The sequence below is a fragment of the Thamnophis sirtalis genome, unplaced genomic scaffold, assembly GCF_051295495.1.
Source record: "Thamnophis sirtalis isolate CommonGarterSnake01/CBP01778 unplaced genomic scaffold, rThaSir2_p1.2 scaffold_14, whole genome shotgun sequence".
Taxonomy (NCBI): Eukaryota; Metazoa; Chordata; class Lepidosauria; order Squamata; family Natricidae; genus Thamnophis; species Thamnophis sirtalis.
This window is the reverse complement of record NW_028261394.1, coordinates 41755788-41777471: the sequence shown is the minus strand read 5'-3', so window position 1 is coordinate 41777471 and position 21684 is coordinate 41755788. Positions and strand designations below refer to the sequence as shown.

Here is a 21684-nt window from a genome sequence, read left to right as displayed (position 1 = left end):
CTGTATGACGCACCCAGATTTTCACCCTTTTTGAGGAGAAAAAGGTCCGTCTTATACTCTGAAAAATACGGTATTTCATGAAGAAGAAAAAAAAACCCTGTCTAATGACAAGTGACTAGTAATTTTGCCCAGCACAAAATACTTGCTATTTCACCAATGCTGCTGATACGTTCTCCCTTTCTATTCCTGTTAAAAATAAAAATGCCCATCCTTAAAGAATATTAATCCCACGTGCTTAAGTGCTTACTGTCATGAGCTTCTAGTCCCAAATAGCTATCATTCTTAGCATGTTCTCCTATATTAACTTAATTGAACCTTTTTTTTTTTAGAAAATAATAATAAATTGTCTCCAGTTTCATTCCTCTACCACGGAAAGCCAATATGGATGCAAGCGGGGATATTCTGCTAAAATTGATTGATGGACTGAAACCAGCATGCTGTTCATTTCACTTCAAAAAGCTAACCACTCCCTGATTTAACAGTTTGAGGATAAACCACAGATCCTCCTGTCCCGAGAATCGAAACAGACATCAAGTATCCACAATGTAATATTCTTTACGTCGTGTTTTCCTTCAGAGGTGAAATATACCTCAAACATCTGTCAGAAAATCTATGTCACGTCTTCTCTACCCAGTGGCTAAAAGTTTAAAAAAATAAATTATTGGAGGTTTTTGAGAAGAAATGGGGAAACCATTTATTTGTTTGAAATGGTATAGAGCAGTTATGGCAAACCTTTTAGACATCAAGTGCCCAAAATGAGCATGCACGTACATGCCCAAACTTAAAGTTACACACACGGGCACAAACATGCATGGGCTCCTACCAGTTCTTACCAGTTTCGATCGGTTCAGCTGAACCGGTAGTGGCTTGGCAGCCTGGGTTGCTGGAACCGGCAGCAACCCAGGCCTGCCATGCCCCTGAACCGGTTCCCCGGTTGGCGCCGTCATCTTGTTTTTCAGTTCTGCGCCATGTGCGGAACAATTTTAATTGCACGGCACCTGCGCACAAAGCACATATCAAGCACATAGGTATGTGCATCAGGCACAGAAGCAAACCGGCAGTAGTGCCAGCCGGAACCCACCCCGGCGCGCAAAAGACCAGCTGGAAGTGGAGCATCCCAACACCTGCGGGGTGCTTAGATCTGGCCTGCGGGGCCACCCTGGAAACAGCAAAGGACCAGCCTGCAGTGCGTCTGCCAGCAAAAACGTTTTCGTTGGCAGAGGGTTGCAGGAGGCCATCGCAGCCGAAATAGTTTTTGTTGCAAGAGCCGAGGTGGCGCAGTGGTTAGGGTGCAGTACTGCAGGCCACTTCAGCTGCCTGTTATCTGCAGTTCGGCAGTTCTAATCTCACCGGCTCAGGGTTGACTCAGCCTTCCATCCTTCCGAGGTGGGTGAAATGAGGACCCGGATTGTTGGGGGCAATATGCTGACTCTGTAAACCGCTTAGAGAGGGCTGAAAGCCCTATGAAGCGGTATATAAGTCTAATTGCTAATTCCTATTGCTATTGGCAGAGCGCTCGGGCCATCACAGGTGCCGCTGACACGAGTGACGTTGAGCTGGTCACGCCCAGCATGGCCATAACCCCCCCCCCCAGGTCAAACACAACCCTGATGCGGCCCTCAATGAAATCAAGTTTGACACCCCTGTTCTAGTGTATTCCAGATATGATGGGCTTGCAGCTTCCAGAACCTTGGCTGACAACGTTGGGATGGAGGTCCCGACCCATCTGGAGCGCATGAGGTGAGAATCCAGGGTCCAGTCCTTGTTCGTCAGAAGGCACCCCCAATTTTCTACCTCAAGTAACGCAGCTGCGGGATCGCCTTGCAAGCTCTTCCCAAGCTTGTCCACCTCGTCCAGGAGGAAGACCGGGTTGTTGACTCCAGCAGTCTTCAAGCCGTTGATGATACGGCCAGGCATGCTGCCAACATACGTGCGCCTGGTAAAAAGGGACAAAATGGGAAGGTTGAAACGCAAGGCACTGAGAGTATCGAAAAACTGAAGATGCGAGCACGGCTCAAGTGATGTGCGAAGACCCTCCCACAATGGGAGTCTCTCAGCAGCCCCCAAATGAGGCATCTTTGTGAAATGGCCAATCATTTCTTTTCTTTTTAAAAATATTTTTATTGTTTTATAACATACATTTCCTTTCTATGTTAAGCAGTGTTGTCTCTAGGTGTCCAAGGAGTTAACATACAAGCATACAAACAAGCAAACAAACATCATCATTGTCACCATCATTGTGTGTGCGTGTGTGTATGTTTTCGTAGATTTTCACGGGTACAGGTATGCAGGTCTTGGTGTATTAGGGTCTTTTCCCGTGTAAGATTGGGAGTATCTTGGCGACGTTTCGACGAAGTCCCACTCGCCATCTTCAGGCTGGTGCCTTCAGCTTCGTGCTTGTGGGAGCAAAGCGTGATTGGAGCTGCCGTCTTTCTATAAATATTGGTGGGGGTGTGTGGAGTGCTGGCTTTGTTGCTGTAAGCGGGTTGGTTGGCTGTGTTGTTACATCAACTCCATCAACTGTTCAAGATGTAACAACACAGCCAACCAACCCGCTTACAGCAACAAAGCCAGCACTCCACACACCCCCACCAATATTTATAGAAAGACGGCAGCTCCAATCACGCTTTGCTCGCACAAGCACAAAGCTGAAGGCACCAGCCTGAAGATGGCGAGTGGGACCTCATCAAAACATCGCTAAGATATTCTCAATCTTACACAGGAAAATACACCAAGACCTGCATACACACACATACAGACACACACACACACACTCACACATACACATACACATACATACAAATATGCTGTAATATATAGACAACTATGTGATAACATCAATCATATTATAACATAATTATCTTCCATTATAGTATTGATTATATAACCATCAAAAATATTTACTCTTCTGTTTTTCTTTCTCCTATAAACCATATTTCACCTAATTCCGCTCCTCTAACCTCAACATCTGTCATTTAACCATTTATAGAATAGTTCCCATGTTATGAAATAGTCTGAATCTTCTTTTCCTTTAATTTTTAGGGTTAACCATCCATTTCTGCCCAACATTTCTAAGTGCGGGCAAAGCTGGACATTCAAACCTATTTGTGTGTGTTTTTGAATGTGAACTGATGGTGCTACAGATTTTCTTGACGTTGTTAGTTTGATTAAACAATAAGAGGACCAGCTCAAATCTGAATCAAGAAAAAAAATTGGCAGCTGGAGAACAGGCCTGGATGTAAGATGGGTTATATTCAAGTCTGATGATAAATCATACTTTATTGTAGCAGAGTTAAATCCAGTATCTTCTTAGACTTTGGGACAAGAATGTTTTTTTTTTAATTTATAATAAAAAATGTTTGTATATATGTGTGCATGTGCATAGATAGAGTGACTTATTCTTACTTGCAATTTATGATATTATCACTAAAAATACCCGGTAACTTCACGTAGTGAAACCTTAGCAGAGTTCATGAATTTCCTGCAACTAAATCTCACACACAAAATATAAATCAAGTAAAGTGGCAGATGATTATACACCCCTGTGTAACTTTCAAAATGATGGAGAAAATGTTGTGTTATATAATGGTGTGGCTAATAAAATCCAGCTGCGGAAGGAATGTTTTGCCAGTCTCCTTCCCAGGACCTAAATGATGTCAGAGGGCAGGATATAAGCCAAACTCCACCCCAGTAGAGCGGGGGGGGGGGGGAGGGAGGAAAACAGAATGAGAAAGAGAGAGACAGAGAGAGAGAAACAAGAGTGAGAAAGAGAGAAACAGAGAGACAGAGAAACAAAGAGAGAGAGAGTGAGAAACAGAGATACAGAGAGAGAGAAAATAGAGACAGAGACAGAGAGAAACAAAGACAGAGAAAAAGAGACAGAAACAGAGAGACAGAGAGAGAAACAGAGAGAGAAAAACAGAGACAGAGAGAAACAGAGACAGACACAGAGAAACAAAGAGAGAGAAACACAGAGAGAGAGACAGACAGATAGGCAGACAGACAGACAGAGAAACAGAAGGAGAGAGAAACAGAGAGAGCAATAGAGACAGAGAGAAGAGAGACAGAAACAGAGAGAGAAACAGACAGAGAGAGAGAAACAGACAGAGACAGACACACACACAGAAACACAGAGAGAAACACAGAGAGAAACACAGAGAAACAGAGAGTGAGGAGAGAGAGAGAGACAGAGAGAAACAGAGACAGAGAGAGAGAAACAGAGAGAGCGAAACAGAGAAACAGAGACAGCCACACAGAGAGAGAGAGTGAGAAGAGAGGGAGAAACAGAGACAGAGAGAAACAGAGAGAGCGAAACAGAGAAACAAAGAGAAACAGAAAGACAGACACACAGAGAAAAACAGAAACACAGAGAAACAGAGAGAGTGAGAAGAGAGAAAGAGAAACAGAGAGAGCGAAACAGAGAAACAAAGAGAGAGAGAGAAACAGAAAGACAGACACACAGAGAGAAACACAGAAACACAGAGAAACAGAGAGAGAGTGAGAAGAGAGAGAGACAGAGAGAAACAGACAGAGAGTGAGAAACAGAGAGAAAGAGTGAGAGAGTGAGAAGAGAGAGAGAGAGGCAGAGAGAGAAACAGAGACAGAGAGTGAGAAACAGAGAGTGAGAAACAGAGAGCGAGCGAAACAGAAACACAGAGAGAAACAGAGACAAGAGAGAAAGAGAGAGAGTGAGAAAGAGAGAGAGAGAATGAATCTCTTGTTGCTTTTGCATTTGTACCACTTAGTGAGACAGATTAAACACTTTTCTCCCGCATGGAATAGGAAAAATAATTCTCCAAAGACTTGTTTATGTTCTCCGGTGAGATGTTTTTCCCCGTCTGTGGCATCCGAGCAGCCTGCCCAAGAGGCTCGGAGGGCGTGTCCAGAGAGTCCATACAAACAAGTCCCTAACCCTGGAGGTCTATTATTAGACCGAAAGAATGCAGACAATAAGAGAGTCCTTTTCTTTTCCTTGGCCTGGCACTGGCTTGGCTAGTGGCAAGGACAAAGCCTCCGGGTTAGCTGCCTCCCCCGGGACCAAAACACAAAACAGAACCAAACCTCAAACTTCTCCCAGATGGGATCCAAGCCTGAGATTTCCACCGTCTCTCCAGCGCGACTGGAGGAATTTAATAAAGATGTGTTGTTGTTTCGGAGGGATAAACAATAAGAAACTTTCTAAGCTCGGGGCAAAACCATTTAATATCTGTTTTCACAGGAGGGGAGCCTTTTCATGCGAACTTAGCCTGCACAGAATCGAGCTAGGTAATCTGTGAGGTTTCGACTCTTTATTTATTTGCCAGGAATAACAAAGACAGGTAGTCCTTGACTTACGGCCACAATGGAGCCCAAGCTTTTCTGCTGCTAAGTGAAACACTGGGTCAGTGATTTTTGCCCCATTTTACGACTTTTCTTACCACGGTCATTAAGTGCATCGCTCCAGTTATTCAGCTAGTGACATAGTTGTTAAGTGAGTCTGGTTTCCCCGTTGACTTGACTTGTCGCAAAAGGGAATCACGTAAGCCTGCAACGCTGCAGCCGTCGTAACTGTGACTCGGTTGCCGAGGGTCTGGATTTGAATCGCGTGCCCATGGAAATGCTGCAATGGTCGTAAGTTTGGAAAAACGGTCGTAAGTGTCACTTTCTCCAGTGCCGCTGCAACTTTGAATGGTCGCTAAATGAATCATTGTAAGTTGAGGACTATCTGTACCGGATAGCTCCAAGAAAATATAAGGATCCTTCTTAGATGTTTTCTTTTAAATAAGGGCTGGAAACACGTTCGTCTAATTTCTGTCTCGTGAAAAAGAGAAAAGGATAAAAGCGAAAACACCTCAGGTATTGCTTGACTTACGATGGTTCGCTTAGCGCTGAAAAAAGTGACTTACGACCTCGTTTCACACTTACGACCTTTGCAGCATCCCCAGGGCCACGTGATCAAAATTCCGTGACCCGTCAAAACCGCGGTCCACTAAAGCCCGCCCGATTAAAGCGCGTACCTGACGTCATCAGCAGCGCGACAAATACGACCGTGGAAAAAAAAGGGCACTTTAAAAAGCGCTTTTACAGCAAGCCGATTCACATAAAGGTAAGGGTTAGGTTTAGGGTTAGGGTTAGGTTAAGGGTTAGGGTTAGGTTTAGGGTTACGTTAAGCGTTAGGGTTAGGTTTAGGGTTAGGTTAAGGGTTAGCGTTAGGTTTAGCGTTAGGTTAAGGGTTAGGTATAGGGTTAGGTTTAGCGTTAGGTTAAGGGTTAGGTTTAGGGTTAGGTTTGGGGTTAGGTTAAGGGTTAGGTTTAGGGTTAGGTTTGGGGTTAGGTTAAGGGTTAGGTTAAGGGTTAGGTTTAGGGTTAGGTTTGGGGTTAGGTTAAGGGTTAGGTTAAGGGTTAGGTATAGGGTTAGGTTAAGGGTTAGGGTTAGGTTTAGGGTTAGGGTTAGGTTAAGGGTTAGGCTTAGGGTTAGGTTTAGGGTTAGGTTTGGGGTTAGGTTAAGGGTTAGGTTAAGGGTTAGGTATAGGGTTAGGTTTAGGGTTAGATTAAGGGTTAGGCTTAGGGTTAGGTTTGGGGGGGTTAGGGTAAGGTTTTCGCGTTATTTTTAAGTTTCCCGCTCACAGCGTGCTGTTTTCGTCGCGCTGTGATGACGTCACGTACGCGCTTTCGTCAAGCGCGCTTTAGTCTACCGCGGTTTTGTGGTGGAACCCAACATTCAGGTGCTTAGCAACTGCTTCATATTTATGACGGTTGCTGTGTCCCGTGATTCCCCCTTCGCGACCTTCTGACAAAGTCAATGGGGAAGCCAAATTCACTTAACAACCATGTCGTCTTTGTCGTCATTGTACAAAAATGAAATTGGTTAACTAACAACAGGCAGTTGCACTTCATAGCTGAGACAAGAAAGATTGTAAAAAGGGGCAAAACTCACTCAACAACTGCCTCGCTTAGCATCAAAAATTTGGGGCCATGTAAGTCGAGGACCACTTATATAGAGAGAGTTAAAAATGAAAGTGTTTTCATTGGGAGCCATGTTTTAAGCCCTGGTTTGTTGAAGAGCCCGAGATGACAAACGAAGAGAAGGCATAAAGGCACAGATTCTCATTGACAATGCTTCGGCTGTCACAGACCCTGAAATGGAATTAAACAAAAACAGAATTCTGGCTGAGCTGTCAAATCTGAACTCAGCCAATCTGTCCCAACTAAAACAACATTTCTCTGGGGGGGAAAAAAAAATCCGTTAAGCAGTGGAAAGCCAGTGCACAAGACAATCAGACAATTCTGATTGGCAGAATGGCAATGACTGACAGAATCCTATCTGTGTAACGGATGTCGCGGGAATGTCCCTTGTCACACTTCTGATTTATTTTCACTTGATGAGCTGGTGGGCAGCTTCACAACAGCTTCATATAACACGTTACAAAGCGAAAAAGGAAGATAAATTAAAAGGCAAAGAAGAGGGGAAGGACTGTGGTTAAAGACCTACCATTTTATTAGACTTAAATTAGCTCTATTGAAGGAATATTCTGTCCTAGCCATTCCCTCACAGACTATGTAGATTTTCTACTAGCTTAAAAACACCTGGAATGCTGCATCCAGTTTTGCTCACCATCACATAAAAAAGATGTGGAGACTCTAGAAAGAGTACAGAGAAGAGCAACAAAGATGATTAGGGGATTGGAGGCTAAAACATATGAAGAACGGTTGCAGGAACTGGGTATGTCTAGTTTGATGAAAAGAAGGGCTAGGGGAGACATGGTAGCAGTCTTCCAATATCTCAGGGATTGACACAAAGAAGAGGGAGTCAAGCTATTCTCCAAGGCACCTGAGGGCAGGACAAGAAGCAATGGGTGGAAACTAATCAAGGAGAGAAGCAACGCAGAACTGAGGGGAAACTCTCTTGACAGAACAATTAAACTCTTCAAAATACTCATTGTCTTTAGGCTCTTCAATGAAAGGCATAGAACATCCTCTAGTGGTCCGCATTTGAACAGCAAGACATGTTCTGCTTCTCAGAAGGCTAATCAACAGACGAGAGATGGGTAAACCAAGTTGCCAGCTTCCCACTATGCCCATCCTCAAGATAGGTTAGGATGTGACGAAATTGGAACTGAGAAAATGGCAATTGCGCATGTACTGCATTTATAACGTATCTTGACTTACTGGGAAAATGCATGAACATCAACCCTTGGAAGCACCTTCCATAAATTCCAGCAGGCTTCAGGTGGTAACAAAAGTTACCTGTAGTGCCAGTCAGCCCCACTGGCCTAGTTCCCAACTTTCCTGCACTGGATTCAAGAATCAAGAATTGAGAAATTCTAGGTGTCTATGATAAAATGCAATTATTAGGAAAACTGATCAAGAAACTCTATGCCAGTTTTTCTCAACCACCGCAACTTTAAGATAGATGAACTTCAACCCCCAGAATTCTCCAGCCAGCATGACTGGCTGGAGAATTCTGGGAGTTGAAGTCCAACCATATTAAGATGGTCAAGGTTGAGAAACACTGCCCTGTGCCATTTGCCTGAACATTCATTCATATAACAAATAACTAGTGAAAGTGTTCTAACAAGCCAACCTGAAATGGGCTGACATACAATCATTATTAAGTCATGGTGGTTTCATAGATCAGCATGAGAAGAAGTAGATAGCATAGCAGAGGCTGGGAACCAACTTCCAGCAGAGGAGGTGGGTCAGTCATCAGTTACTGAGTTTAAACATGATTGGGATAGACACATGTCCATCGTCCGGCAAAAATTAAAAATCACATTTAAATAAAATATAAAAATAATGGAAAGGAAGGAAGGAAGGAAGGAAGGAAGGAAGGAAGAGAGAGAGAGAGCTAGACAGGGAAAAGGAGAGAAGGAAGGAAGGAAGAAAAACTAAGAAAGAGAGAGAGGAAGAAGAGAAGGAAGAAAAAAAGAAAAATAGAGAAAGAAAAAAGAAAGAGAGAGGGAAAGAGGATAGAGGGAGAGAAGGAAGGAAGGAAGGAAGGAAAAGAAAGAAAGGGGAGGGAGGGAGGGAAAAAGGAAGAAAAAAAGAAAGAAAAAGAGGAAGAAAGAAAGGGAAGGAGAGAAGGAAGGAAGAAAAAGAAAGAGAAAGAAAGAAAAGAAAGGAAGGAAAGAAGGAAGGAAGGGAAGAAAGAAAGAAAGAAAGAAAGAAAGAAAGAAAGAAAGAAAGAAAGAGAAAGAAGGAAGGAAGGAAAGAAGGAAGGAAGGAAAGAAGGAAGGAAGGAAGGAAAGAAAGAAAGAAAGAAAAAAGAAAGAAAGAAAGAAAGAAAGAAAGAAAGAAAGAAAGAAAGAAAGAACTCAAAAGGACAAACTTGAGGGATCACTAGATCTTTTTCTCTCATCAGATTTCTATGTTTCTATGAGACTTTCACCCAGGTTACGATCAGCAGTGCAAATCCCAGCTGCACCAACTATGAGCAAAAGGCGCTTCGCTGCATGGAGAAGAGCAACAGCCTTGTTTCGCTTGGCCAAGATCACCTTTTTCTCCTTGCACAAACACCACGCTTCTTTTCCCAAGGGATCACACACACACACACACACACACAATTTAAATTTTCACCTCACCCTAATAACACCTTCTATGTTGCCATACATTTTCATTTGCCCTGTTCTAGCTTGCAGCCGTGAACATACATGTCAGATCATTTGGGCAACATGTTTAAACTTTTCCCCCAAATCAGCACCTTCTGTTCCAGTTAAACACCAAACGGCAGCTGCCAAAACTAAAAAAAACTAGCTCAGCCTCCTAGGGAAGTATTTCATCCCCTAAGGAGCCTTTTCAATGGCGATTCTGACCGGTCTTTTTAATGTCCCACACTTAAAACAGCCTCCAAGTCCATCCCTACAACTATGATTGCTACAACTGCGTCTGGATTCTTGGAACTACATGGACGCCTTAAACTTTCTCTATAATCTTCCTTGAAATAATAGGTTTCTACTGCCACTCCAGTTACGATGACCGCCCAAGGATGAGTTTTCTCCTGCTTGGGATCTGCTGAACATAGATAGCTGGATGCTTTGGGGTCCAAATCCTCTACCACGAACTGAATTCATGGATGCCTCTTTTTAGATGACTGGAGTTTTAAAAGGGTCCAGGTGTCACCCTCAAAGGTAGCACAACTGGATATATAGAATCTATATATTGGAAGAGTATACACACCCCACCTTCGCTTTAACTCTGAGCAGACCCATGCAGAGGTTACATTATGTCGTGTCCCATTGTTTGGGTTTAGTCACATGGTGTGACTAAGGTGTTCCACCATGGATCAAGGTGTTCAATTGAAGGGGGGAAGCCTGTCAACCCTGAAGTTGGCTGAACTGTGGCCATTTTCTTTTTCTCTCTTAAGGAGGTTTATCTTCTCACTGCTTCAGGGCTGTCACGGCCTGGAGCGAAGGAGCCAGGGAGGAGGGGGGTGTAGAGATAGCTGGGGGCGGTTGTAGCCTAAATAAAATTATTTCCCCTGAGAATCAAGCATGTTGGTACAGGTGTTTGAAAGGTGGAGACTGAGGTCACCTAGCCACTGAACTGTATGCTGATTGGACCATGTGACTGGAGACTCGGTTGGGGGGGGGAGGGAGTGACAAAGTTTTACTTTGAATTGGGTGTAAAACCAGAGGGAACTTCCTACTCTGTGGAAGTAGGGAAATTTTTGTGTGGTTGCGTACAAAATGACAGGGCAAGTCATTTATCAGTGGGATAGAATAGCAATAGCAATAGCAGTTAGACTTATATACCGCTTCATAGGGCTTTCAGCCCTCTCTAAGCGGTTTACAGAGTCAGCATATTGCCCCCAACAATCCGGGTCCTCATTTTACCCACCTCGGAAGGATGGAAGTCTGAGTCGACCTTGAGCCGGTGAGATTAGAACCGCTGAACTGCAGATAACAGTCAGCTGAAGTGGCCTGCAGTACTGCACCCTACCCACTGCGCCACCTCGGCTCATAGAAGTGAGGAAACAGGATGAATGGTTTTTTTCCACAGCCTCTACATCACAACAACAACAAAAACAACAACAACAATAAAGACTTAAAATACCTGTGACCTCGGATGTCAGACTGGTCACACACTCCCCCCAGTGCGATGCGGTGGAACTCTCGGCCCAAAGTCTTGGCCACCGATCGCCCCACGCTGGTTTTCCCGACTCCGGGGGGTCCCACGAAGCACAGGATGGGGCCCTTTAAATTGTTCTTCAGCTGCCTGACTGCCAAGTACTCCAACACTCTCTTCTTCAGCTTCTCCATGGCATAATGATCGTTGTCCAGAAGCACCCTGGCTGCACGGATATCCAGGCAATCTGTTAAGCCGAACAATAAGACCTATTTACACCCTTGAGCAAAGATCCTTCTTCCGGCAACCAGAAGAATACCGTTGCAGGTAGCCTTCGATATTACAGGCCAACCAACCAATCAGAAGAAATAGATGAACTCTCGGCCAGCCAGTTAACAGATGTATGCAGGAAGCATACCCCAGTAGTAATGGAGTATGTAAAGTAAAAGAGCCGAGGTGGCACAGTGGTTAGGGTGCAGTACTGCAGGCCACTTCAGCTGACTGCTATCTGCAGTTCGGCGGTTCAAATCTCACCGGCTCAAGGTTGACTCAGCCTTCCATCCTTCCGAGGTGGGTGAAATGAGGACCCGGATTGTTGTTGGGGGCGATATGCTGACTCTGTAAACCGCTTAGAGAGGGCTGAAAGCCCTATGAAGCGGTATATAAGTCTAACTGCTATTGCTAATGGGAAACTTAACTATCCAGTTATCAACTGGGAGCCCCAACTGCAGCCAGTGGGAGATCAAACAGATTCCTAACCAACCCAGCTGACCACTTTATCATCCAAAATATATAGGAGGAAACTATTCTGGATCTAAATCTTACTAATAGAGAAGAAATGATAGAGGGAATTGAAGCTGCTGGAACTTTGGGTGAAAGTGACCCTGTCATATCGTAATTCAATATACTGCAAACACCAGCAATAGAAAACAATCCAACCGGTGCCTTAAACTTTAAAAGAGCTGATTTTGAGAAACAGTTCATTTACGGTCTGTTCAAAGTTACAATGGCACCTGATTCCCATGGTCACCTGCAGCGATAGGATTCAAAAGTTTTTACTACCGCTTCTGTGGGTGTGGCTTTGTGGGCGTGGTTTTGTGGCAGGGGAAGGATACTGCAAAGATTGAGATTTGTTTTATTTATATGCCGCCCTATTCCCTGCAGGGACTCAGGGCGGTGAACAACTCAAGCGGGAAGGGAACACACAAGTACAAAACAAGCATTTAAAATAGCCAACAGTCACACAAGTCGAGAGGGGAAGAGAACTCATCAACCCCAGGCCTGCCGACACAGCCAGGTTTTAACGGCTTTTCGGAAGGCCTGGAGAGAGGTGAGGGTCCGAATCTCTGCGGGGAGTTCGTTCCAAAGGGCCGGAGCTGCCACAGAGAAGGCCCTTCCCCGGGTTGTAGCCAGATGGCATTGGCTGGTAGACGGAACCCGGAGGAGGCCAACCCTGTGCGATCTAATGGGTCTTTGGGAGGTAATTGGCAGCAGGCGGTCGCAAAATCCCCATTCCCTCCCCACCCCACTAACCTGCTTTCCAGCTCCGTTCGCCTGTTCAGGGCAACAAAAGAAGATCAGCTGGGAGGCAGAGGGGGCGGGGCGGGGCCAGCCTATTTGCCAGTTCTCCGAACTACTCAAAATTTCCGCTACCGGTTCTCCAGAACCTGTCAGAACTGGCTGAATACCACCTCTGGTCATGTGATTGAAACTTGGATGCTTGGCAACTGGCGTGTATTTATGACGGTCGGGGTGCGCCTGGTGGTAACGTGATCACCTTTTGTGACCCTTTTGTTAGGTAAGCTCCCCGTTGGGAGAGCGAGTGCGTTCAGAGAAGCGTTGTGAGCGTTGTGTTGGAGAACACACAAACCAGCATAGAGAGACACTGCAGTTTAAATAGGCTTTTACTTTCGTGGAAAATAGAGGTATCAGAGTCCATCAAACAGTCCAAGTCATACACGGAGAAGACAGTCAGCGGGGAAAGTCATAAAACAGAGCAAAACGCACTTAACAACGGTTTCACATATCTGGGGCTGAATTGTGGTCACAAATCGAGGACCACCTGTATTTAAATAGAGGATGTTTCTATGATCTTTTTTTTAAAAAAAATAGTATTCTCATCCTAAGGAAATAACCACTGACCTTTGGTATTTTTGCTCCAGGGTAATTCCACCATCAATTCCAAATAATTCCGAGTTAAGGCATATTCTGGCATGGATTGAGGCATCTTCTTTAACCTAGAAAAGTCGGCGAACTTGTTAACTTGAAGAACCAAAATTAAAATCTGCAGATAAGACTGCAAAGAAATGAAAGCCCGTTACTGGAATACTTGAATGACACTAACATGACACTACAGTCTATTAGCCTGCACTAACACAGGGAGTCCCACAACAGAGCCAAACGCTTGTTGTTGAGTGAGACATTTGTCAAGGGGGTTTTGCCCCATTTTTATGACCTTTCTTGCCAGGGTTTTAAGGGAATCACTGTAGTTCGTAAGTTAGTCACCCAGTTATTAAGTGAAGCTGGCTTCCCCATTGCTTGTCAGGTCGCAAAAGGGGATCACCGTGACCTTGGGACACCGCAACGGTCGTAAGTATGAACCGATTGCCAAGAATCAGAATTTTGACCACATGATGATGGCGATGCTACTAAGGTGGTTAGTGTGAAAAAGGGTCACAAACCACCTTTTCAGTGCCGTTGTAACTTTGAACGGTTGCAAGTCGAGGACTGTCTACATAACGTTAACATTCAGTTTGTCTTAATGTTCAGAATGTTTGCCAAAGGTTACAACCGGAGGACGTTTGATGCTGCCAAATAGGCCACAGGTTTTTAATGCATCTGAAAAGGGATCTCTTCCGTACTTAAATGAATTAGAAACATGTCTAATTCACAATATAGCAATAGCATTTAGATTTATATACCTCTTCACAGTGCTTTACAGCCCTCACTAAGTGGTTTTTACAGCCTATTGCCCCCCAACAATCTGGGTCCTCATTTTACCAACCTTGGAAGGATGGAAGGCTGAGTCAACCTTGCATTGCTCAGAATCAAACATCTGGCAGTGGGCAGAGTTAGCCTGCAATAGCACTTAAGACTAATATATCGCTTCACAGTGCTTTACAGACCTCTCTAAGTGGTTTTTACAGAGTCAGCTTATTGCCCCTAACAATATGGGTCCTCATTTTGTCCACCTCAAAAGGATGGAAGGAAGGCTGAGTCAACCTGGAGCCAATCAGGACCTAACTGCTGGCTGTGGGCAGAGTCTGCAATACTGCATTCTAACCATTGTACAAGGAAGGAAGGAAGGAAGGAAGGAAGGAAGGAAGGAGGGAGGGAGGGAGGGAGGGAGGGAGGGAGGGAGGGAGGGAGGAAGGAAGGAAGGAAGGAAGGAAGGAAGGAAGGAAGGAAGGAAGGAAGGAAGGAAGGGCAATAGCACTTAGACTTATATATCTCTTCACAGTGTTTTACAGCCCTCTCTAAGTGGTTTACAGAATCAGCCTATTGCCCCCAACAATCTGGGTCCTCGTTTTACCCATCTCGGAAGGATGGAAGGCTGAGTCAACTTTGAGCCGGTCAGTATCGAACTGGAGTGCGCAATGTGTTAGTCTGCAGTACTGCATTCTTACCACTGCGCCACCATGGCTCTTATCCAGTTCTTGCGCTTACAAAATCCTATTTAGTGCATGTGAAACAGGAACATAAAAACCACATCTCAAGAGCAGCATTATGCAACTTAAGACTATAATCCCCAGCATGCTTATTTGGAAATAAGATTTACCAAATGTAATGGGAGTGTCTTCTCAGCACAGCTGGCCTTTGATGCATCTTTATTTCATTTGTTAGAATTATGCCCCACCCCACCCTTTAGGTATTCGGGATTGCACCAACACGCACAGAATAAAGAGAGGTGATCTTCCGAGCGAATATCAAAACCAAAGGCAAAAAACACCCCTAAACTAAAAAAATGTATGCTCCCGCCATCCATCGATAAAACATGTTCCATTAACAGAAGGGGATCGAAAGCGATGAAAAAAACTGACTGGACCTTTTAACTTCCTTGATACAGACTTTCAGAGCTTGCTCAGGCATGCGAGAGGCTCGGATTTTCTTCTCGAGAATGATGATATCGTTGTGATCTTCATCCTCTTCCTCATCCTCCATAGCACCTGAAATGTGGCCGATCCTCCGCATAGGACGTATTGCTACGATCTAGGGAATTGAAAGGTGGGAAGAGTACAATCAATCAATCAATCAATCAATCAGAATAGAGCTGGAAAGGATCGTGGAGGTCTTCTAGTCCAAGCAGGGGACCCTATATCATTTCAGACAAGTGTGTCTTAAAAAGTTCCAAGGTTGGAGCACCTACAACTTCTGAAGGCAACTTCTGTTCCACTGGTTAACTGTCCTCCCTGTCAGGATATTTCTCCTTAATTCTAGGTTGCTTCTCTCCTTGATTAGTTTCCATCCAATCTTTCTTGTGGGGCCTTCTGGTGCTTTGGAAAATAAACTGACCCCCTCTTCTTTGTGACAGCCCCACTAATACTGGAGCACTAGTCTCCGAATCCGCTTCAAGGTGCTGGCCGCTACCTATAAAGCCCTACATGGCATCGGACCTGGGTACCTGAGAGACCGCCTCCTGCCGATTACCTCTCTCAGACCAATTAGATCGCACAGGTTGGGTCTCCTCCGGATTCCATCTGCCAGCCAATGTCGGCTGGCGACTCCCCGGGGGGGAGAGCCTTCTCTGTTGCAGCTCCGGCCCTCTGGAACGAGCTCCCTGTTGAGATCCGGATCCTTACTACCCTCCCGGCCTTCCGCAAAGCCACCAAGTCCTGGCTGTTCCAGCAGGCTGGGGGGAGCTGAGAAGCATCTACCTCCATAGAAATTGTGAATGTTGGTCTTGTTTTTAATATGTTGTCTTTGTCTCATTTCTCCCCTTTCCCTTGTCTTTTGTGAGCCGCCCGGAGTCCTCCGGGAGTGGGCGGCATACAAGACAAATAAATAAATAAATAGTACTACTAGCATGTCACCCCTAATCCTTCTTCTTTCTAAACTACCCATATCCAATTCCTGCAACTGTTCTTCATGTGTTTTAGTCTCCAGGCCATTGATCATCTTAGTTTTCTCTTCTCTGGACTTTTTCTCCAAGTGTTGACATCTTTTGAGCAAAACCTGATGCAACATTCCAGGTATGGCCTAAGTAGGATCAAATGAGCTCAGAGTTTTCTGAAAGGTTGCTGCACAACAAGAAATACGGGAATACTAAACCCCATGTCCTATATTAAAAGTGGGAAACACGTTCCTATATTAATTTCAGAACCATTAAGTATCTAGCACAATCATGTCTCTGTTACCTGTTGGCAGTCCTCCCGTTTCAACCACCTGGCTGGCCTTGCCTGGAGATGAGAAGGCTGAACTGAATTTGCAAGGACAATGTGCATTTTACTGCTGAGTTACAGCCCCAATTTAGTTCCCCTCCTTATTGCTTTTTGCCATTGCTAAATCAGTCCTGTTGCTAATACTTCTGCCAAATAAATTACACCCACACAGGACTATTTCTACACCTTGAAGTAAATCGTTTTATTACAAAAAAATAATAATACCCGTTTCTCGTCATCCTGCTTATGTTTTCTGGTCTTCTGCAGAAGCTTCAAACCTTCAATCTGCCTCACGAGCAAAGGTATGGTCATTTTGAATCGTGCTTCTAAACCCACAGCATCCAGGATCTAATAGAAAAGTACAAAGCATTATTAAGGGTGAGTTCCCTTGCCTTCTTCTCAGATTTAACCACAAAATGTGCTTGCCTAATTTGAAACGGATCAGAGAGATTTTAAAGCACCACAAGCTATCAGAATCTATCTTGTTTTGAGCTTCTCTTTCACTGCTATTCCTGAGGGGCAAATGAGCAAGCTGGACATATCCCATCATAGGACCGCCCCCCCCCACCCGAGGGTCAGGGACTACTATCGTATTTTTCGGAGTATAAGACGCACCCTTTCCCCTCAAAAAAGAGGCTGAAAATCTGGGTGCGTCTTATACACAGAATACAGCATTTTTTGCCGCCCGAAACTCTTCCCCCTTCACCAAAATGGCCGTGCAGAGCCTCTAGGAAGCTTTTAGAGCGCTCCTGGGGGCTGGGGAGAGCAGAAATGAGCAGAAAACGGCCCATTTTTTGCTGAATTGTACCCCTCCCCAGCCCCTCCCCAGGAGCACTCTATAAGCTTCCTAAAGGCTATCCATGCCCCTTTTTTTTACAAAAAACGGGCCCGTTTTCAGAAAAAAGAGCCGTTTTTTGCTCGTTTTTGCCCCCGCTCCACCCCAGGAGTGCTCTGCAAGCTCCCTAAAGGCTATTCTATTCATGCCTTTTGGGGAGAAAAAAAATGGGCCGTTTTTGGGAGGTTTGCAGAGTGCAAAAACCTTTTTTAAAAATTTTCCTCTTCAAAATCTTGCTGCGTCTTATACTCCGGTGTGTCTTATACTCCGAAAAATACAGTAGGTGCGAGGGGAACCTTTACCCTATGTTTTTCATTACACCAATGCTTGTGTAACACATTGGCTAATCTTGTAAGGGAATTGACAAGAAGCCTTTTTTTGTGTGTTTCAGCTTGGCAGTGTTTCGGTAGGTATAAATATACAAAATTAAAAATGGGCTTTCCTCTGTGAAACCAGAACAGAAGCAGCGGTTGATACCTGAAGCTTCTCCTGGTTGCTGGTACGGATGATCGAGGTGACAATATCTGGTAGAGCTTCTCTGGGTAGGTTGTCCAATAAGCGCCTCAGTTTTGCCACCGCCGGGATGGACATATCCAACATCTCCACCAGCTTTGGGGGGAGGGAAAGGGAGGGGGAAATGTAGAGCAACATTTTAATACTAGTATTCATTCATATTACTCAGGATAATAAACCAATATTACTGGATAGATCAACCACAAAACAAAGAGCCATCCAAAGAGCCAATCACCTCCACTCGACCTATTAGATCCCATAGATTAGGCCTCCTCTGAGTCCCATCTGCTAGTCAATGTCGACTGGCAACCACGCGGAGGAGAGCCTTCTCGGTGGCAGCTCCGACCCTATGGAACGATCTCCCCGTGGAGATTCGCACCCTCACCACCCTCCAGACCTTCCGCACAGCCCTCAAAATCTGGCTATCCCGTCAGGCCTGGGGCTAAAGACTGTAACCCACCCGAATGGTATGAATGTTGTGTTTTTAATGACGTACTGTCCTACGTGTTAAATGTTTGTTTCCCCCCCCTTTTCGAGTTGTAAGCCGCCCTGAGTCCCCCCAGGGAAAAGGGCGGCATAAAAATAAACTTCTCAAATCTCAAATTTCTTGTATTTCAGCTGTGCCAAGGTTGTTTACTCTGGAGCGACTTGCCCAGCCGACAGAAGAAGGGCCAAGAACTCCGCTGTCTACAAAACTGAAGGATGCTTTTTTCTAATGCAACCTGAGCAGCTTTCAGACAGAACTATCTGCAGGATTCACACGAAGGGGCAAGCAGCAGTTGTTTGAGAATGACGACAGGAATCTCGTCCTCAAACAACTTTATCAGAAAAGCAAATAAACTTTTGGGGCTCTTGGTCAGAGAAGCAAGGCTTTGACTGCTCCGTTCCGACTGTCAGAAGTGAAGAAGCTTCTTGGGCGGGAAGCAAAATGTCTTCAAAGAATACGCAAGAAAGCCCAGTTGCCTTTTGAAAAAAAGTATTGTTGGGACCTTTGTACTGGCTCTAATCTCTCTAGCATGGCCTGGCCTTTTTCTTTTTTCTCTTGCAGCCTGGATGAAAATGTGTCCTCCTGATCCCAAATGGGTGAGAGAGAACATTTCAACGGGACAAGTAAACAACTAACATTGCATCAGCAACGAAGCGTGGACTTCGCTCCTGAGCTGCAATTCCTTTACGTGCAGGGATCTGTCCTAATTTCCTCCACGGATAATTCAGATATTTAGTACCATTTCAAGGCAGCGGCTAACCTGCACTGCATATTTATAGAATTGCTCCGGCAGCTCCCCCAGCTCTTCCTCCGAGTTGTTGGTAAATTGTTCCAGCCGATCCAACTGCTCAACATCTGCAACGGGATAAGGTTTCTCCTTCACCAGCTGCAAAATCTGGAACCTGCAGAGGCCCGTCAACAGCAAGGTGTAATGGGGCTTTGGCCAGTTGCTGCCAACCACCTGAATGGCCAGCGCAGCTGTGCCAATCCTGAAATGGGCCAAGAAAAAGCAACTGTTATTTGCCATGCCACAATAGGAATAATTGAGCAGGAGACATCTTTGGAGCTGTTTTGGAAGATGCTTCCCGAGCAGAAGGGCTAACCCTACAAACAATCCTCAACTTAGGACCACAGTTGAGCCCAAAATGCCTGTTGCTAAGCAAGACAGAGAAGTGAATTTTGCCCCCCCTCCCCATTTCAAGACCTTTCTCGCCACAGTTGTTAAGTGAATCCTTGCGATTTTTTAGGCTAGCAATTTGGTCGTTAAGTGAAGCCGGCTTCACCATTGACGTGGTTTGTCAGAAAGTCGCAAAAAGGAATCACGTGACTCCAGGACACTGCAACCGTCATAAATCTAAGTTAACTGCCAAGCGCCTGAATTTTGATCACGTGACCACAGGGATGGAGCAACGGTCCTTAAGTGTGAAAAGCGGTCACTTTTTTCAGTGCCGTTGTAACTCCAAGGTCACTAAACGAATGGTTTAGTGACTGAGAGCTACCTGTCTCCATGGAGCTGTTTTAGAAGGTATTGTCCATGTCCAGGAGAAAGGGGTTAACATTATCATGTTAGGCCCAGCCACAGGAAAGACTTAAAGATACTTTGAAAAACATTCCTGTTTTAGACAGGAATTTTACACAGCGATGTCTATGATTTTTTTTTTTGAATGGGCAACCCTTTCAATCTTTTGACGAAGCATTTGACAGTTTATAAACCCACATTCAAGCACTAAAAAAGCAATACACACTTTCTTTCATTCATTGCATTTCTGCAGCCGCTTCTTTGCTGAAAAAGAAAGCTGCTTTTTAACCTGACCAATCCCTTGCTTTCTCACCAGTGGCAACTTCAGTTGTACGGAGTGTTTTCCTTAAACTATGTCCCCCCCCTTGAGATCCTGACCTACATACATTCCCATAATCTTCTCAAGCCACTTTCAAGGGCAGAACACAAGATTCTGACTGGTACCGGTACGTTTTCTCACGCCATTAACATCTAAATCCATTTCCCAAATGCAAAGTTTCTAAAGCTTGCAAGTAAACATTTTTTTAGCATCTATTCCTAGTATAAACTCCTCTTGTTACTGCCATCAAAACAGTAACTGAACTTCTCATCCTAACGGTGCTCCACTCCTCAAGCAGCACGAAATTGGGATTGTCAGGCAAATTCATAACCTACTGATTTATTAAATTTCCATAACTTCCAAGAATCACCTTATATAGAAGATGGGAGGTATAAAAAGGTAAAGGTTCCCCTCGCATATATGTGCTAGTCGTTCCCAACTCTAGGGGGCAGTGCTCATCTCCATTTCAAAGCCGAAAAGCCAGCGCTGTCCAAAGACGTCTCCGTGGTCATGTGGCCGGCATGACTAAACACCGAAGGCGCAGGGAACGCTGTTACCTTCCCACCAAAAGTGGTCCCTATTTTTCTACTTGCATTTTTTACATGCTTTCGAACTTCTAGGTTGGCAGAAACTGGGACAAGTAATGGGAGCTTACGTGGCGCTAGGGATTTGAACTGCCGACCTTTCTGATCGACAAGCTCAGCGTCTTAGCTACTGAGCCACCACATCCCCTTTTTTACAGGGGGTATAAAAATGTAATAAATAAATAAAATCTCACATCCATGATTATTGCTTTTTATGAACAAAGACCAAGTCATCCTTGGACCTCTTTTGTGGACCAAGAGAAAAATGACTGGATAATACAAAATTCCTGCCAGGAGACGGGCAGCTATTTAAATGGATTAAATCAGAAATAAAACTCAATGTCTCAACTCTGATAAGGTAATAATTAGCCCCAATTACCCAAGAGCATCCTTAGCCAGAAAGGAGAGAGGAAGGAGGGGGCTGCAGTCGCCATGGCAACGGTGAACCTAGGTGTGATAGGTGGCCAGAGGAAAAGAGGGAGGGGTAGCTCCGTGGCAACAGGCCGGACGGTGACCATGGCAACGCAAAGGAAGGTCTTTGGGATTAAGACAAGCGGCGTGAGGGGAAACGAGGGGGGCGTGGACCACATGACGTCACGACCGCCATGTTGGGAAGGGCAACAGGGGGAGCTGGAGGTGGGAGGGGGCGCCCGTTGCCAAAGCGACCGCGGCGGGGAAAGCCGGACGCTGCACCTGTGGAGCGGCGGGAGGGCGTCGAGGTCGCTGAGCGGGTCCTTCGTGTCAGGAATGACGCCGAGGATGGTGCTCTTGAGCGACGTGCCCTTCAGCAGCCGGCTCCGCACCAACTGCATGTTCCGCGGGGAGTCCACGCTGGCGCGCATGGTGGAGCCCGGCAGCAGCACGGCTTCGGGCGTCAGCAGCAGCGGCAGGCGGGTCGGGATTTGGATGGCGCTGCCCGAGGACGACGCCATGGTCGGAGGCCGCAGACTGGCGGCTTCGGGCTCGCCTCTCTGTCTCGCGCGAGCAAGCAAGGCTTGCCGCGTCGC

The 21684-nt window shown here is 45.4% G+C and overlaps 1 protein-coding gene across 1 annotated transcript in view; it reads right to left on the bottom strand.

Annotated features, from left to right (window-relative positions):
• The window catches only part of LONP2 (lon peptidase 2, peroxisomal), a 54707-nt gene extending 33023 nt beyond the window's left edge, over positions 1-21684 (bottom strand). The window contains exons 1-8 of the mRNA XM_087729533.1: positions 21371-21684; positions 19016-19244; positions 17733-17864; positions 16646-16768; positions 15088-15251; positions 13185-13279; positions 11031-11289; positions 1795-1936 (exon numbers count right to left, since the gene is read on the bottom strand). Coding sequence (XP_087585659.1) covers positions 1795-1936; positions 11031-11289; positions 13185-13279; positions 15088-15251; positions 16646-16768; positions 17733-17864; positions 19016-19244; positions 21371-21609 — 1383 coding nt within the window. The 5' untranslated portion in view covers positions 21610-21684. The remainder of the gene's footprint in view (positions 1-1794; positions 1937-11030; positions 11290-13184; positions 13280-15087; positions 15252-16645; positions 16769-17732; positions 17865-19015; positions 19245-21370) is intronic.